The 17977-nt window shown below is 43.4% G+C and overlaps 1 protein-coding gene across 1 annotated transcript in view; it reads right to left on the reverse strand.

The window, feature by feature from the left end:
• dnah7 (dynein, axonemal, heavy chain 7) overlaps positions 1–17977 on the reverse strand; it is an 84972-nt gene that overhangs the window by 31277 nt on the left and 35718 nt on the right. Inside the window, exons 32-46 of the mRNA XM_056427965.1 lie at positions 17617–17799; positions 15396–15572; positions 15057–15188; positions 13041–13262; positions 11322–11519; positions 7681–7836; positions 7340–7508; positions 5679–5805; positions 4496–4715; positions 3694–4320; positions 3222–3467; positions 2731–2960; positions 1794–2124; positions 1337–1683; positions 489–669 (exon numbers count right to left, since the gene is read on the reverse strand). Of these exons, the coding sequence (XP_056283940.1) occupies positions 489–669; positions 1337–1683; positions 1794–2124; positions 2731–2960; positions 3222–3467; positions 3694–4320; positions 4496–4715; positions 5679–5805; positions 7340–7508; positions 7681–7836; positions 11322–11519; positions 13041–13262; positions 15057–15188; positions 15396–15572; positions 17617–17799 (3546 nt within the window). The remainder of the gene's footprint in view (positions 1–488; positions 670–1336; positions 1684–1793; positions 2125–2730; positions 2961–3221; positions 3468–3693; positions 4321–4495; positions 4716–5678; positions 5806–7339; positions 7509–7680; positions 7837–11321; positions 11520–13040; positions 13263–15056; positions 15189–15395; positions 15573–17616; positions 17800–17977) is intronic.

Consider the following 17977-nt stretch of genomic DNA (forward strand, 5'->3'; position numbering starts at 1 on the left):
ATGGCCCGCTGATACCCCCCCTCCTCCTCTCTTCCTCCTTCTGTTTCATGGATTATGGAGGTCTGGATCGTGGTCCATGCCTACTACTCATTATTCAAACATTTCTGTCATATTCATTGAATTTGTTGCAACTCTGTAACGCTGTTCATCTGTACACATGACATCTATTGCCTCTGTCCATCCTGGAGAGGGATCCTCCTCTGTTGCTCTCCTGAAGGGTTTTTTCCAATTTTTTGGGCTGTATTTTCCTGATCAGATGTGAGGTCCTGGGACAGGGATGTCGTATGTGTACAGATTGTAAAGCCCTCTGAGAAAAATGTGTAATGTTGGACTTTACAAAATAAACTGAATAGAATTGAATGAAGGTCTGGAGCAAGTTTGTGTAATTCAGGAAGTCACTGACTTGGTCTAGCTGTTTGGTCGATCGGTGACCTCAGTGGGCTTTGAGTCGATCTACAATCCCACAAACAGATATAAAAAGCACACACCTGGTTTTCCAGGTCGGCTTTCTTGTGTTTATTAGCTTCAAACGTGTCCTGAAGCTTTGCCAGTTTATCTTGAACTTCTTTGAGGGCAGCCTGCTTTATCTGGAGGCTCCCCATGGCCACCTTCAGCTCCCCCTCGGCCTGTGCCAGCTTCTCCTTCTTGGGAGCCACCACCTTGGCCACTCTATAAGTTTGAAGAAGTACACGTTGACAAGACGGAACTTCAGAAGCAGTGCAGAATCTCGAATGAGATGGAAAAGAGAAATTGTGAGCATATATTGGTTGTCAATAGCTTCTATGAATATGGGTAACAATGATAAACGTTTCCCTTTAAATGATCTGCAGCTTGATTTGGCTTTTTATATAAAAATTTTTTTGGGGGGGGGGGATTTTGTATTTTATTCAGTCAATCAAATCAAAAACAATACAATATTATCCTATATAATATACAAAAGAGAAAGACTGAAAAGGTATAGATAGAAGCAAAAAATGCTTATAAATTCCTATCCTAAATTGAAATCAAAATAAATCAGAAAATTTATATAAAATAAAGAAAATAAAAACAAGAAAAAAAATAAAAATATATATATATTTATATATACTACCACATACATCTTCCATATTAATACGTTTTTAATTACATTTATAACTCAAGAATTGTTTTATAAATAATTCCCTTGAAAACCAAAAAGGAGTTCACCATTCTTACACTTGCCACTTAATCACTTGGCAAGTTACAAATAACAAAGCTCCATGTTCTGCACATAGACGGATGAAAAGCTCTCTCTCGCTTGGTGAATGTGCATCCATTTTCATAACCGAGAACACAGCGAGAGACGAACATTACTTACTTGTCGTACTTGTCCATGGCGCAAACCCACTTACACATGCCTTCCGCCGCATTGGATGCCGTTCGAATCTTCTCTGGTTCAAAGTCTGGGTTGGTGATGTACTTGTTGCGGATGATGGCGATTAAATTCGCTGGGATGTTGTCCTTATCATAGTCATGGAGGCTTTGGAGAAACCTCATGTCTCCCAGAAGCTTTTTTGCCGGGCCCCAGAAGTCCTCCACTTTTTTACCCGATCCTGACGGGTCAGGCACGCGGTCTGGCTTGATGCCTTTGAGAATGCAGATGGCCTCCATCACCAGCTTGACAGCTGTGGGTGGACTTTTCATGGACTTCACCATTGTGATATCCTGTGTATACAAATAAGCACATCTGTAGGCCTGCCCCTTTTTATAGTATACTAGTGTATACCTGGCCTTTGAGTCACTTAAAGAGCACTATCCCACAATATATCCTTTACCTGAGGGGTCAGAGTATTCAAAGCAGCGAGGGCTGATGTCAGGATCGGCTTGGCTTCAGACAGGTCAGCATCACACTCGTCCTTGATGGCCTTCGCAGCCATGGCTTGTTCGTTGGCCACGGCTTCGTCCACTTTCACCACCTTCTCTGTCTTGGCCACCTCCACAGATTCATGCTCAATGACCACCATCATCTCATCCACCTCTGTGCTGGCCACACGCAGCTGTGGCTGTAGAGCCTCCAGCTCAACTTGCATGGTGGCCACCTGGTCTGCTGCCGACTCCAACTTCTCGAGGCCCACCTCGTAACGATGTTTCAGCTTCACCACCTCACTGGGCCCAAGACGGGGAGAGAGATAAGGAAAGTAATGTATTTACTCACTGGAATCTGGCTTCTGTGTGAAGAATCATGAATCTGAAGCAAAAAAAAACATAAATTAACTAGAATGGGCACTCGGTAGAGCGCATACCTTCGCATATCACAAGATTGGGCATTGAATTATGAACATGTTGGCATTAGTTGCATGCCAATTGGATATAAATTGACCGCGCTATGATAAAAAGAAGATGTTGACCTTTTCATGACCTTGACCGTGACCTTTGACCCAATCGATCCCAAAATCTAATCAAATGGTCCCTGGATAATAACCAATCATCCGACCAAAATTTCATGCGATTCAAGAAGATGTTGACCTTTTTCATGACCTTGACTTTGATCTTTGACCCGATCAATCCCAAAATCTAATCAAATGGTCCCGTGATAATAACCAATCATCCCACCAAATTTCATGCGATTCGGTTTAATACTTTTTTACTTATGCGAATAACAGGCATACAAATAAATAAATAAATAAATACACGGCGATCAAAACATTACCTTCCGCATTTTCAATGCGAAGGTAATCACAATCTTCACGGACAGTGCATCTTAAATCTTACGCTTGTTTTGTCTTCAGAAGGACCTTGAAGGTGGAAATGAGTTCCAGGTATGAGGTTGGGGTGACGTAGTTGTGGCGCTGCAACTCGTTCATAAAGCGAGACGACAGCTCTATGGTTGAGGTGTGGAAGCTCTTGCACATGTTGATGCATCCTTCTCGGGACTCATCCGTCATCTCGACGTCCTCCAGGAAGCGGCAGGCTACTGCCTGCAGGGCATCCTCTGGCCAGGTCTGAGAAGAAAGGAAATATATCATACATTGATGTTTTTCTGGTAATTTCACCAGTGACCATTAAAGGGAGCATGTATAAACACTTGGGCATTTGCTATGGGTGGAAGTTTAAAAAAAAGCACAATTTAATAAAAATGTCATTTTTAACCACCTGTGATGATGCACTAATATTCATGCTTTGCAACTGCGGCCGTCTTCTGATGAACTACCTGAGGGATCTTTTGGTGCACACCAGAACGCATCATATACACACACACACACCTGGAACCAGTCAATGGTGCAGCAGTTAATGAGGGCGGGGAAACGTCTCAAGCGGTTCCTAAAGGCGTCTCCGATGGGACTCATGGCCAACACCACGTGCAGCTGTGTGCGGCAGCGCTCTATGAACATGTTGAAAAGGGACAGCGGGCTGCCGTCCGTCTGCTTGTCGCGGTCACGTTGCCGGTCCAACGCGCGCATTTGCTCGCATATTTCCTGCTTCTCGTCAACTGCGAACAGGTTAGGCACCTGGGGAAACAAAAACAGAACAGAATGGTCCGTATTTGAAAAATAAAACAGCCCATCTCTCCGTATCAATCCATATCTACTACTAATCCACCCCTAAATCTATCCACACATCTATTTTTCTTGTCTTCATCCAAACAGCCATTCACTGATCAATCAGTTAGTGCATGTTATCTTTACCTCAACTCATCCGCCAATCCACCTATATGCCCCCTTCCATCTACTTTACCTCACCGGTGTTGAGCAGGTTGCCAATGTCCTCTAGGAAGGACTCCATTTTGATTTGAGTGTCCGTGAAGAGGAAAACGCCATGAGCGTCCCCGTTTGTGGATTTCCTCAGAATGAGCTTCAGGTCGTCGTGCCATTCGGTGGTTCCGTAGGTCTTGGAGATCTCCACCTGGGAGAGTTCTGACTCCGCCATGTGGGCAGCCAACCGGGTGAGGGACTGTCGCCCGCTCCCGCCCACGCCCACCAGGAGGGCGTGGCCACTCGGCTGCTTGAGGATGCGGGAAATGCGGCACACGTGTTCGATGGCGAACCGGAAGAGCACCAGGTTCATGGGCGCTTTGCTGATGACGTTGTACTCCTCCAGATGCGACTCCACCACCTGTCGGAGAAGGTCGAGGTTGTGCACCTCGCGGTAGTTGCGGTCCTCGCCCTTGGGGTCGTGGAAGTCGCAGAACATGAGGCTGCGCAGGTCATCTTCAGTGACCTCCCCATCGCCGTCCTGGTCCAGATGCTGGAAGAGCTGGTGGAAGTTTTCCTTCATGTGACTCTGAGACACGGCCTGTACGTGTTTCACGAGCCACGAGCGATCGGTGTCGTGAACCAGCCGGTCGTAGTATACCCTCAGAACCTGAGAATCAATCAGAAAAAGAAAGAGTGAAAATGAGAGACAGATAACGAGAAAACGGGCTATGGAGAGATGGCAACATGGGAAGATACTCTTTCAAACAGATGTTGTATATAAACAGTATATATCTTCTTTACAATAGTTACACAGCTGTCATGTATGCTGCGTACAACTTTACCTCGTGCACCCACAGCCGTTTGATGACAGTGGGCTCATCTGCAGACTCTGGCCGCGACAGGCAGATGCCCTGGATGACTCGGGAGATATCGCGCAGATTGAACAAGTAATGGGACTTTGTAGGTGTGGGGAGCAGGTTCTTGGTGGCCTCTCGGTACACTGACATGGTACTATTGACGATCTGAGAGGTCAGAGCTGCAAACGGCTTGGTGAAAGGAAACCTAATGATGGAATTGTTGATTCATAAATTATTCATCGAGGAAAATTAGCAATTTATTGATTTTATATTTAGTTGTATTCATAAAAACACTTTAAAATGATATAATATATATACACTACCGTTCAAAAGTTTGGGGTCACCCAGACAATTTCGTGTCTTCCATGAAAAATCACACTTTTATTCATCAAATGAATATTAAATGTAGTCAAGACATTGACAAGGTTAGAAATAATGATTAATATTTGAAGTATTAATTTTGTTCTTCAAACTTCAAGCTCAAAGGAAGGCCAGTTGTATAGCTTATATCACCAGCATAACTGTTTTCAGCTGTGCTAACATAATTGCACAAGGGTTTTCTAATCAGACATTAGTCTTCTAAGGCGATTAGCAAACACAATGTACCATTCGAACACTGGAGTGATCGTTGATGGAAATGGGCCTCTATACACCTATGGAGATATTTCATTAGAAACCAGACGTTTCCACCTAGAATAGTCATTTACCACATTAACAATGTATAGTGTGTATTTTTGATTAATGTTATCTTTATTGAAAAAACAGTGCTTTTCTTTGAAAAATAAAGACATTTCTAAGTGACCCCAAACTTTTGAACGGTAGTGTATATATATATATTTAGCATTAACAAAGTATCTCCAAAAAGCCCCAACAAAGTAAAAGTAGGAAACTGCAATCTTGTTAGAATGCAAGTGAAGGTTCTGTTTGCTGGTTGGTAGATTGAAATGATTCAGACAGATTTGATTGCTTTAGGACTTGCTGAGGTAAACACTACCTTCTGTTCTTTGGTTTGTCATATTTTTTGGCGTGACACCATCCCAAGACTTGAAAAGTTGTGAGTCAAATGCCCTCAGACGCTGGTGTAGCTACACGTAGAGGTCCTATGCGTTCCTTCTTTGTCTATATATTAGAAAAAGCACCTTACTAACCGCACATGCTACGCACTTACCGGAGGGTGAAATGCCAGTCTGAGATCCTGGAGAATATTGTATACATGGTCTTCTCATCAAATTCGTTAATGGTAATCATGTTGAAGTGGCGCAGGTACCGTGGTGTGATGGGGTTCCTACCTCCACCTAAACAAGTATGACAGAAAAGAAAATGAATATATAGAATCTCCGATAAACAGTTCTGACAGTTATTCTTCAACTGAGTAAACACTCAGTGCCCAGTTATTTTACAATGCAGTTACTATTTGGCATTTGTCAGAGATGTTATACATTATGGCACACATTGCTCTCACTCTTTCAGTAATGTAATCCTATTTAATTACCTTCACCATTTGTGCATGTTTTCCTAGACCTATAGTGCATCACAGGGACTGAAAAAACCAACCCATTACATTATGTCTGAGGGTGTAATCAACTTGTACAACTCATCATGGCTTGCCAGGCAATCTGGGTCAACTAGAGCCCATTGAAGGGATGTTTTTCATGGAGTGCTGACAGTCAACAGCTACGACTAGCTCTATAGTTCAGTGGTGTGTGTTACCAATTTGGACACCAGGACATAGCACTGCACTCAATTTGAGACACGAGTGTATATTGGTACATTTAGATTGCTTATTATTGCTTATTTGAGCCAATATCATAAAAACAACTGTCAGTGTCAGCACAAGTAGCGGAAGCAAAGTTTTCTGTGAGTGCCCATCCTCTCTGTCTAGCAGCTGTCGCAGCCAGCTGCCTCCGTGGTAGTTGTAGTGGAGGTGGAAGTGGTCAACACTTGCTATTTGTGAGCACCTTACGGCAGCGATGGAGCTCCGCGGAACCGCAGCGAGCCGTTTGTGACATTAACTCTACAGTACTTTTCAAGCAGCAGTGAGGAGACAGAGCAAAATCCATCTAGAACGTTGGTGTCATTACTGTAGCGCAGGGCTCTCAAGTGTCACGCATTGAGCGTGAGACTCACGCATTTCGGTCTTAAGTCACGCACTCTCGCCACACATCGTATTCAGGGCTCTCAAGTTTTGAAGACAGGCAAGAGTGACATTTCCATCAGCACCCCCCCTGATTGGCTATTGTGTAGCCCATTTCTTGTTTTTGATTGGCTGATAAGTGGCACCTCACAGCAGAACTCCAGGGGAGCGCTTGATTCCTCCACGGTGAGGGCAGCGCGGCTCATGTTTGCGCGCTGCGGCACATTAAAACATTAAATAGCCGAGAGGTTTTTTCAGCGTGAGAAATACGATGTGTGGCGGGAGTGTGTGACTTAAGACCGAAATGCGTGAGTCTCACGCTCAATGCGTGACACTTGAGAGCCCTGTCGTATTTCTCACGCTGAAAAAAACTCTCGGCTATTTAATGTTTTAATGTGCCGCAGCGCGCAAACATGAGCTGGCCGCGCTGCCCTCACCGTGGAGGAATCAAGCGCTCCCCTGGAGTTCTGCTGTGAGGAGCCACTTATCAGCTAATCAAAAAAAAGAAATGGGCTACACAATTGCCAATCAGAAAAAACCCGTATCTGTTGTATCTGGGTAAAATTTAATCCAGCAACCAATGAAAATAAAGCATCCTGGAATTGCGCGCGACCGACTGATATCCGAAAATTTCGTTCTACGGGGGGGGGCTTTACTCTTTTAAAACATGTTAGGCCACCGCAGCGGCTACTCACCAGGTGGTCCCATCGCACATATGATCTGGATGTCCACCAGGTGGATCATGGAGCAGTCCCTCATGTCGTACCAGTTCCAGTGGTCCAGCCACTGGCGCAGCAGCTCCACGGGGGGCTGGGCACCGTAAACCTCCCGGGCTGGCATGTTCACGTCATCCACAAATATCACCTGATGGGATGCAACATCGGGATGTACTTGGATTAAATACATATATATAAAATGAGATAAGATGACAAATCTTTACAGCTGCCAACATGTTAGCGACTCACTTTCACGGACACATGTCACTCAAGTAACACACACAAATAAAACGTAATTTGAGCATTTAAAGAAGCTGTACCATTTTCTTCCCCAATGGGGGTCCGAACACTCCTTTGCGCCGCTTGTCGAGCTTGGACATAATAAGGTTTTGGGTCTGTGCAGCTGTGGTCTGGGCTGAGAAGTTGATGAATAATGGGCTGTAGACATCCTTTTTCAGCTGATTCAACAGGAAGTCCTGGGCAGGAGATAATGGAAATATAAACACAGATTATCATCAAAACCCAAATAGTATGGGAACAATAAGAGATATTATCAGGAAAAGTGACACTTGGAAAACATGTAATTATGAAATGCTGTATTGAAAGGAATATTCAGAACATCTCGAGTGACTTATGAAGGTCTGGGAATGTCACGGATGTAATCAAGGTAATAACTTGGCTGATAATTGCATACTTGAAAAAAAGGAAATGATTATTTGGTTGAAAAAGGTTGTTAACACGATCGTGAATTAGCATGCCATAGGGCCACGCAGAGTACACACAAAATGATCATTTCCAGTTTGATCCTGGCAAATGCTTGTGATAAACTTTGTAATCTAATTAAATGTGGCATTTAGCGAGTATTTTATTAGATCAAAACTGGATCACGGTTAATCCCTGAAAATGACTTTGAAATGAAGTAGGGAATTAGTTGCCCTCTGAGGGCACGATGTACAATAATGTTCTGACGGTCGAAAGGAGATAATAAATGAATTAAAAAATATATATTTTGCATGAGAGTTTACAAAAAGGCCTTTCACTAAAAGCTTAAAGATCATTTTTAAATGCCCCTTTGAAGAAAAGGCCTTCACTGTGGATATAAAGAGTGAACAGAGCGAGTGGTTGTGGGGGATCTGATGTCTTTTACCATGATTGGATCTATTCTCATGCTACTTTTATGATGTGCCATTTGTGCCCAGAGCACACGCTCCAACTTCCACTGTGCGCAAATGCTCCTGAAATCACGTGTGTAACGACCTGTGTAATTCAAGGGGACTGGAGATGCGAAGGATCACAGGGGGCCGCCGAGGAGCGCCGTCATCCTCTTGTCTACATGTAAACTATAAACCGGTGGCACGGCTTCTCTCTCCGGCTCACTCGAGAGAAGGTGAAGGAGGCTCGTGCACAGCTGCCCGACTGTACTGGTGCCAGCACCGAGCCGGGCGTATTCTTATGGTCTGAGTGCCGGTGCTTGATTATCACTCCAGGCGGATTTGGGATTCGGCCACGGTCTGCCGGTGGCGGCATGGGACAGAGCTGCTCCACCGGGCAGGAAGTGCAGAACAAGCCACGCTCCCTGGCGAGATGATCTATTCACCCCGGAGTCTCGAATGTGAGCACACTAATGGATGAACTAATGACGCGGAGGGAACGGGGGGGTGATTAGTCCTTGATATAAATAGCTGGAGGTCTGCTGAGAGACACTCAGTACTTCTCCAAGGTGGCCGTTTCACACCTGGTGTGCGTGTAGCTGTGTTGCCTTTAAATTGTATGTTCGGAGCACTTACTCCAGTTTCCCAAGGCTGTGACTACACTGCTTAGAAATTAATGCTCACTCATCCGTTGAAATGCTGTGATTGGTCGCACAGACAGTTTTGTTGTTTCCCCACAGGTTAAAAAATAATTAGTGCCGGGAAAAAAAAAAGACTTTCAAGTCCAATCCCCAATTCCCTTGGAGAGCAGACGGAAAAATATAAACAAGGAGAGCTAAAAAGAAAAAAAAGACCAAATACTGAAAATAGTCATGTTCCGCAAAGCGTATGCACATAAATACATTTAATAAGGAAGTCTATAAGTACAATTCGGTGTACTACCTTTTAGGACTACTTTAATGCCAATTTAACATCCATTTAAGGCCATTTTTAAAGTCTACTTCTTGTATTCCACTGTAAACAAAGTAAACAAAAGCAAGCTAATTTACCAAATGCTTATTATGTAACCTGTATATTTTTTGACAATATGTAGCACAACGGGGTAAAGTCTTGACGAAGAGGTCCCGGTTGTGTTTGTGCCTCATGCGCGTACACGACGAGCGTGCAGGCACGCCGGTTCCCTTTCCCGCCGATGGTTTCCTGTCACTCCACCGATCAACAGTTGGTGGCAGTAAAGATAATTATTCATATACAAATATTTTACATGCACATACAAATATTTAAAAAAGTAAGCTAAATAAGAAAGAAAATGCATTTTAGTGAGAAACTCAGATCATAAACAGAAGCAGTTGTTCACGTGTGGTAATAATGTCAAAGTACTGTTAAGTCTAGTCTGCCAATGTCAAAACCTCGTAAAATACATTGAGCACTCAGGCAACGGTGGTCAATGCCTGATACTGGAACACCCGGTTCTGTTTCTCCTATGTTCCGTGTCTCCTCTATGTCTCCTCTGTGTCTTCTGTCTTGATTGTTTAATTACCTGCACCTGCCCTCAGCCACTCTTGTCTCGTTACTGTCTGATGTCGTACACCTGTGTTTCCCCCCTATATATCGTGTCAGTCTTTCCCTTGTCTGCTGTCGGATTGTCGTCTCTAGTTCCGTGTCTTTTTCCCGTCGTCCTGTCTGTCGTATCTGACCCTGCCTGCTTCAACCCTGTCTGCCTGCCCTGACCGACGATCCTCTGCCTGCCCCTTTTGGACCTTGTTTTTATGTAAACTGTTTTGCCTCATTAAGAGTGCTTTTTTTGTTATTTATATTGCGTCCAGCCTGTCTCTCTGCGCCTGAGCCTCACCCCGTCACAAAGACCTGACAGATACGAGACTGTAACGGCTCCTACCTCCTCCATTTCATTTAGTCTGCATGCTTTTACGTTGTGTCTCTGACGTGATGTTTTTATTCTGTCCATTTTAACATTCAATTTATTGGTATAGCCCAATTTCACAAATTACAAATTTGTCTCGGAGTGCTTTACAATCTGTACACATAGACATCCCTGCCCCAAAACCTCACATCGGACCAGGAAAAACTCCCAAATAACCCTTCAGGGGGAAAAAAAGGGAAGAACCCTTCAGGAGAGAACAGAGGAGGATCCCTCTCCAGGATGGACAGGTGCAATAGATGTAATGTGTACAGAAGGACAGATTTAGAGTTAAAATACATTCAATGAATATGACAGTGTATGAATAGTTCATAGTAGGTATATTCCACGATGGAGACCTCCACGATCCATCAGGCAGATGGCGGTGGGGAGGAGGAGTGGGCGGAGTCTCAACAGTGGGCGGAGTCTCAACAGGACAGTGGCGTAGTCAGGAGCAGGAATTCCACGACCCAGACCTCGATGATCCATCAGGCAGATAGGATCTATGCCGTCTCATAGGGTCCGATGACCCCATGAGACGTGAAGTCAAAAGGACTCAGGACATTGTTCTCCCTTATTTTATTTGCTTTGTCTGTAGATTGTATTTGTAATCTTATGTTTTTAGGTTTGTTCTTAACATCAGCATCATTGGGACTACAGATGAAAAATAGCCTCTTGGCTAACTCTGGCACATTTACTGAAATGTTTTTAATCAATGTGCACTGTCCCTTATTAAATAAACCATTATAAAAAACGGTCAGGAGATGTATTTTTCTGTGGTCAAATCTGCTGCAGATTCTTACCTGACCTCGCTCTCCGCTCAACGTATCTATCGTGCCTTACTGCTCTCCAAGCGTTACGTTAACAAAGTAAGACAGAGCAGTCGACTCACTTTAATGTAGATGCTCTTGCCGGTACCGGTGGGCCCGATGAAAATAGTGGGCTTCCCGTGGGTGACGAGGAGCTCCATCAGAGCCATGTAGCGCACCGTGTTTTCCGTGGGCACAATTATCTCGTTGAACTGCACGTCTTTGCATATGGCGGGAGCGGCCTTCAGCTCATCTGTCCACAGCTCCCACCGGCCTGGGCCCTGGGGAGGAATTTGAAGGGACAAAAAAAAGTTGCTCGTGGCTTTTGACATATGAATCATATTAATCAGATAAATCATAGACATCGACTGTCGGTTAGAACACATGACGACAAATTGACGTGTGTTTATTACGTCATGTAAACGATACGGACTATGTACATACAAGGTCTCTAATCAGATGAAGCGAATTTTCCCCTGTGTTCAGAAAGAAATACTATGAATATCAATACATAGCAGTCCTGTGTTGACACACTTCTTTGTTATTGTAAAACCATACCAACTCTTTCCCTCGAATTAAGCTGTAAAATCAACAACTGCTTAACTATGTGCCAAAATGTAACCTTCCTTTCATAACTACTAAAATATATTCCAAAATAATGACCGAAAAAATCACAGTTCAGATCTTCCCCTTAAACCCTTTTTCAGGAGCAAATGGTTTTCTATCAACACTTTTTTTCAGAAGAGATTTAAAAGAATATCTCAAATCCACCTAGATGAGCGAACTGAACTGGCTGGGTTTATTTTTGCTTGGCTGTGAAATAAGTGCTTGGTTCACCATCCTCAGTGATGAAATACAAATTCCCTGGGATTACATTCAAGGCGGGTGGAGTCATGTGACGAGTCTGAAGCGTGACACTTTATTAAGGTCACACAAAGACAGAGATGAGCATCCCTCCTCACCCACCGTCTGAGGGAAAGAGAAATTGAATACAGGTATGTCCCTCGACTCGTCCACACGTGATTGATGTAGAATGTAGAGGGGCTCTCTCCTGTGTTTGTGGTCAGTAATTTAAATAATGATGGCGTAAACAAAAGTGATGTAACTTTTTGCATTCATTATTATTACAGAGAGATGGTTGTTCTGTGTGTCATTCTTCACTTGTGATATATATACACTACCGTTCAAAAGTTTGGGGTCATCCAGACAATTTTGTGTCTTCCATGAAAACTCACTTTTATTTATCAAATGAATTGAAAATTGAATAGAAAATATAGTCAAGACATTGACAAGGTTAGAGATAATGATTCATATTTGAAGTATTAATTTTGTTCTTCAAACTTCAAGCTCAAAGGAAGGCCAGTTGTATAGCTTATATCACCAGCATAACTGTTTTCAGCTGTGCTAGCATAATTGCACAAGGGTTTTCTAATCAGACATTAGTCTTCTAAGGCGATTAGCAAACACAATGTACCATTAGAACACTGGAGTGATAGTTGATGGAAATGGACCTCTATACACCTCTGGAGATATTTCATTAGAAACCAGACGTTTCCACCTAGAATAGTCATTTACCACATTAACAATGTATAGTGTGTATTTTTGAATAACGTTATCTTTATTGAAAAAACAGTGCTTTTCTTTGAAAAATAAAGAAATTTTTAAGTGACCCCAAACTTTTGAACGGTAGTGTATCCAAAAATTCTCTGTTTTTTTCCATGAGCAGCTCCTAAAGAAGTAAGTCACACATGTTATAGTATTTTGAAGACATCCCCTTCTCAGTGCCCAATTGTCAGCCCTACCTCTTTAATGAAGCGGTACTGGTAGACTGTTCCGTCACTGGGAAGAGGCACTGTGAGCTGTTTAGGTGGAGCTTCGACGGTGGCCAGAATGCCATGGCGGGCGCAGGTCTCTTGACTTAAAGGGCCGACCAGGACCTCCCTGACCACAGCATCAAATTTGACCCGGCCCGAATCGTCACAGCTGGCTCCCACTGACCACACCAGGCAGAACACAAAGATGCCCTGCGTAGACGGTTAAGCACAACCATCACCGCTGTTTGAAATGTGTGTTATGTTTGTCAGTTTGTCCATGATGGCAATGATGGTCCCTAAAGTTCCTCAATTCTGACATATAAACAATATAACAAATCTTACTTCAGTAAATACTGGAACTCATTTAAGGTAGTCTAACAAAGACTTGAAAGAAAAAAAGTACTGAACACTACTGTTAGATGAATGCAGTATAAAACCTTTATCCCTATTAAGTGTAAAAGATTAAATGTATACTTAAGCTACGTGGAACGAAATAAAAGCACTTGAGTAAAATGCCAGTCGTTTGTTTATTATTATATTGTATCTAAAAATATCACTTTCTTTCCAGCTGCTTTTTTTGGTATTTTCTTATGTTTCAGAGTTGTCTATGGTATTAACCTGTAGACAATAACCTGCAGAGTGATACATCTCAGCAAATGGAACCCACCGCACTGGAACAAAAGACGAACATCAGCAATTCCCGTGCAAGGTTACAGTTAACGGTGAAAAATACATGTTTGTAATGATTGTATTGATCAAAATGTTGCGTGATCATGTTAACGCCTCAACCAATGTACAGGTCGCTTTAAGAGACACCAGACTCCAACGAGGAGAGATGCCTTTGTTGGGAAAACAGCAGGAATTCTGTAGGAATTAGAAATAGCTTAGCAGCCTCGTGATAGCTCCTGCTGTTAAAAGGCTGATTAATTCAACGCTTTGATAATGACTAGCGGAGAAGCATGGGAGAGAGGGCTGAACGGCATTCATCAGAGCAGCGTGCCACGGCGGGATAATAGCAGTGCTGTCAAAAGAGGGGATCCAGAGGTAAAAAAAATAATAGATTGCAACTCGGGCAGGGGGGCAAAGTGCTCATCTGCTTACACTTTTCCACTCTTTGTGGAAGCAGAATAACAGTAAAAATCTCATTTTAAAAAGGCAGCCTCTTAGGTGTTTAGCCTATCTCTGTTTGCAAAAATAAATCGTACATTTTTTGGGTAGATTTGTGCAATGCAATGTAAAAACTTAATGGCCAATGTCAAAGTTCATTGACCAATTTCTTAAGAATTTAGTGGTAACTGACGAACGGTTAAATTAAGCTGAAAGTAACACCTACCAGCTACACATAATATTAGTATTTCAGATCATAGTTGTTTTTTCCTATTTCATTTTACAGCTTTTTGCTCGGCATATGACAATTTCATGAAATTTGAAACGGCTTTTGCCTAGGGTACAATATGCTATTAGCACAGTTTGGGAACTGGTGAGTAGGAGAAATAGAAGTTAGTACCCTTGCTAACATCTGTATTAGTGATCTATGGTTCATGCAACATAGTTTTAGTATCTTTGGCTCTTGTCGGTCCCGATCATGATAAAGTGTTCTTCTTTCCCTGGCTGCTCGTGTTCTCTCGCTGTGCGTCGAAGCACACCAGTGATTTTACTCGAGTGCTGTTTGTGCAGAAATGTGAAGCGGTACATCCGTTATTCTTGGAGGTCTGGGATGTTAACTTGTTATTTCTACGCTCTTGTTGTTTCACCGTTCTTTTGGTAGTGTATAAAATCGAAAATTTTTGCAAGAGAGCAGAATGTTGCACCATGCGTGTAAACGTTTAACACTCAGATGTATGTGGCAGACTGATTCAGTAACTCAATGATGCTGCCTGAGAACCCATCATGAGCATTGTCTGATGCTGTAGCCACTTTACACTTTCAATTCATATCAGATTATTAATTATTAATAACACTATAATAATCATAATTAGTAGCAAAGTGGGTGTGTACACAAACCTCCAACCAGGAGAAAATATCGTTTTCATTCATGCTCTTCATCTTTGCCTCATCATGAAACTCATCCATCATACAGTCCATCAGATTCATCAGGGACTTGACGAGATTGGTGTCAGAGGTGGGGGACAGCTCCTGAAGGCAAAGAAGAAACGACACACATGAAAACAGGGACGAGATGAGAATAGAAAGTTGGTATCTTTGAGCGTGGCAACCCAGAAGCATTGCTGTTAGTCAAACGAATTGCATTTCGACATCTAAACATGTTGTATTTGTAGAGGGGGACATTCCCGTTTTGAGTAAAAAGCACAGGGAATACAAGTTCTGAGGACGGCTCGGCACCTTGGTGGCCTTTCGAATGAGCTGTAGGCAGGCTGGCATCGTGCGGTCGAAGAGGGCGGCGATGAGGTCTTTGTGTGCCGCGTTGACGGTGGCGGGCCTGGTGTTGAGCCAGGACAGCAGGAGGGGCCGCCAGCCAAGCATGTGAGGCTCCATGTAGATCATACCACAGCGAGACACCTGCCACATCGCAAACACACATCTCAACCAGTGGTCAAGGACAATCAATACGATTATTATTCTTAATGCAGAGTATATCTTGATGAGCAATATCAATGAGCAAATTGCAGAATTACAAGATCATTGTCAGCAAAGCATTGGATGCAATACTGTAAACTATAGGTGAGCATTGTGGAGGTGTTGTGTTCCAAATAGTGACATCATATTCTTGTATACTGGTCGATACTGAAAATGAGTGTGCGCCGCATGTGGGATACCGTGTCCATTTCACACTGGATGATGACCACATTACAACCTTTTTTTTCTGCAGAGGAGCATTTTAATGAGATCCCCTGGCTCAACTCAAGGAATAGCTTCGGGAAAGGAGTGCAAGTAAGAGTTATAACAAAGAAGAAAGGGTGAGCAGAGACGGGTGAAGTCATAATGTATGAGCTGTAGCTAAGAGAGCAGCGATGAGAGGAGAGGGGAAAGAAAGGCGAAGACTGAGGTTTGAAGAAGAAAAAACTTCCTTAGACAAAGAGAACGAGATGAAGAATAAAGGAACAGAGAGATCAACAGTGAGTGTGTGTGTGTGTGTGAAGGGTGGGGGTTGGAGGATGCCTCTGCATTCAGCATGAAAGAAACAGATGCCAGGCTATAGAGATTTTTAAAGAACCAGGGAGATGCAAAGGTATTCTCTCAAGGCATCTATGTTTCGCAATTAAGAGCCTTTGTGACTGTCTGACAACGAAAGTAACATAACGACAGGAACAATTACAAAAGGAGGCGTTCGTATGTCGTGCCAGAGGTCTTTAGATGGATTGCAGTTCATTTCAAAAGGAACAGGGAGGCGTGTACCCCATGGGATCTCTTTGTTAGCAAAGTTTGACAATTGACTGCATATATTAAAGAGTCTGCGTTGGATATCTCCTTTGAAACACCTGCGTGAAAAAGTCTGCCAAACTGGAGGCGGGTGCTACGTGTGTTATTTCCCCCTGGTGGAAGAATCGCTGGCGAGTAAAATGAAGTAGCTGCTGACAATACATGTTTTAGCACGTCGCACCCTTAAAGGGGCGGTGTGAATCGAAGTGGGGTTGAGAGACTCGTCACGGTCGGGAGGAAGGAGTGAGGGCATGGGAGCAAAGCTGTGGACGAGGGGGGGGGGCAGCGGTAAAAAACATATTTTAGACAGCTGAAAGAAAGGCCCACCGGAAACAATCAATATCAGTTTAGATGTACGCTTTATTGAGAATGTCCCCCCCGCCTAACTCTGCTGTCAGACAGAGCTTCCTGATGGGAAACTGAAGCCGTGTTCGATGTTTTCCTCAAAAAAGCCACAGGAGAAAACAGTAGTTACACCTCGCAGAACACGGGAGCTGCCGGTCTACCGCCTCCTCGATCGTATTTATTTGTATGCGTGTTATTCGCCTAACTCAAAAAGTATTAAACCGAATCGCATGAAATTTGGTGGGATGATTGGTTATTATCCGGGGACCATTTGATTAGATTTTGGGATCGATCGGGTCAAAGGTCAAGGTCATGGAAAGGTCAACATCTTCTTTTTACCATAGCGCGGTCAATTTTTATCCAATTGGCATGCAAATAATGCCAAAATTATCATAATTCAATGCCCAATCTTGTGATATGCGAAGGTATGCGCTCTACAGAGTGCCCATTCTAGTTTCTTTGTGTTATCGTGTGACTTTGGTGAATATGAATGAACCCTTTAAAAACACCAGAATTACACGATAACACAAAATAACTGTGGGGTCGAGGTAGCCGTAGCAACGCCTGTGTCCTGTGAGGTAAAAATCGATGTTTTTGTCAGAAGGAGTCACGTGACTTTGAAGATTGCGTCGGTGATTATAACGATGTTTGGGACGTATAGTGGAATTGAAATAGATTTTTGAAGTTGGTAAAATATGTTGTGGTGCTTAGCTTTTCAGTGCTGGTTCTGCTGCCTGCTTCTCCAATCTGGGGGGGCGTGCCACACGCCACCTACTGCAGACAGTACACCGACGAGCACCCGGACAACACCTATCGTCAAAGTAAAGGTGCTTCTCACCGTGGCCGGCGATGCCACCTCCAGGTCCATGGGCTCAAAGATGAGGCTCATTTGCGGGGACATCTGGATGATCTCGCCGCTCATCAGGCACAGCTTCTTGTTGTCGTCGAGTACCGTGTTCATGTTCTCAATCCACACGGCGTCCACCGGGCCGTCGAAGATCAGCCATTTCCTGTCGGGGCTCTGAGGGAATGGAAGAAATAGGATTCCTTACACCAATGAAAGGTCATGACCGGTATGGTAATATTGACCTGTTGGTTTATCTTCCTTCCTAATGTATTGAAATACATAACTATAGCGTATAAACTAAACTAAAGTAAAGCCATATGAAGTTATGTCATTCTTGATGTTGAGGTAGCTT

The sequence above is a fragment of the Pseudoliparis swirei genome, chromosome 2 (genome assembly GCF_029220125.1).
Source record: "Pseudoliparis swirei isolate HS2019 ecotype Mariana Trench chromosome 2, NWPU_hadal_v1, whole genome shotgun sequence".
NCBI lineage: Eukaryota > Metazoa > Chordata > Actinopteri > Perciformes > Liparidae > Pseudoliparis > Pseudoliparis swirei.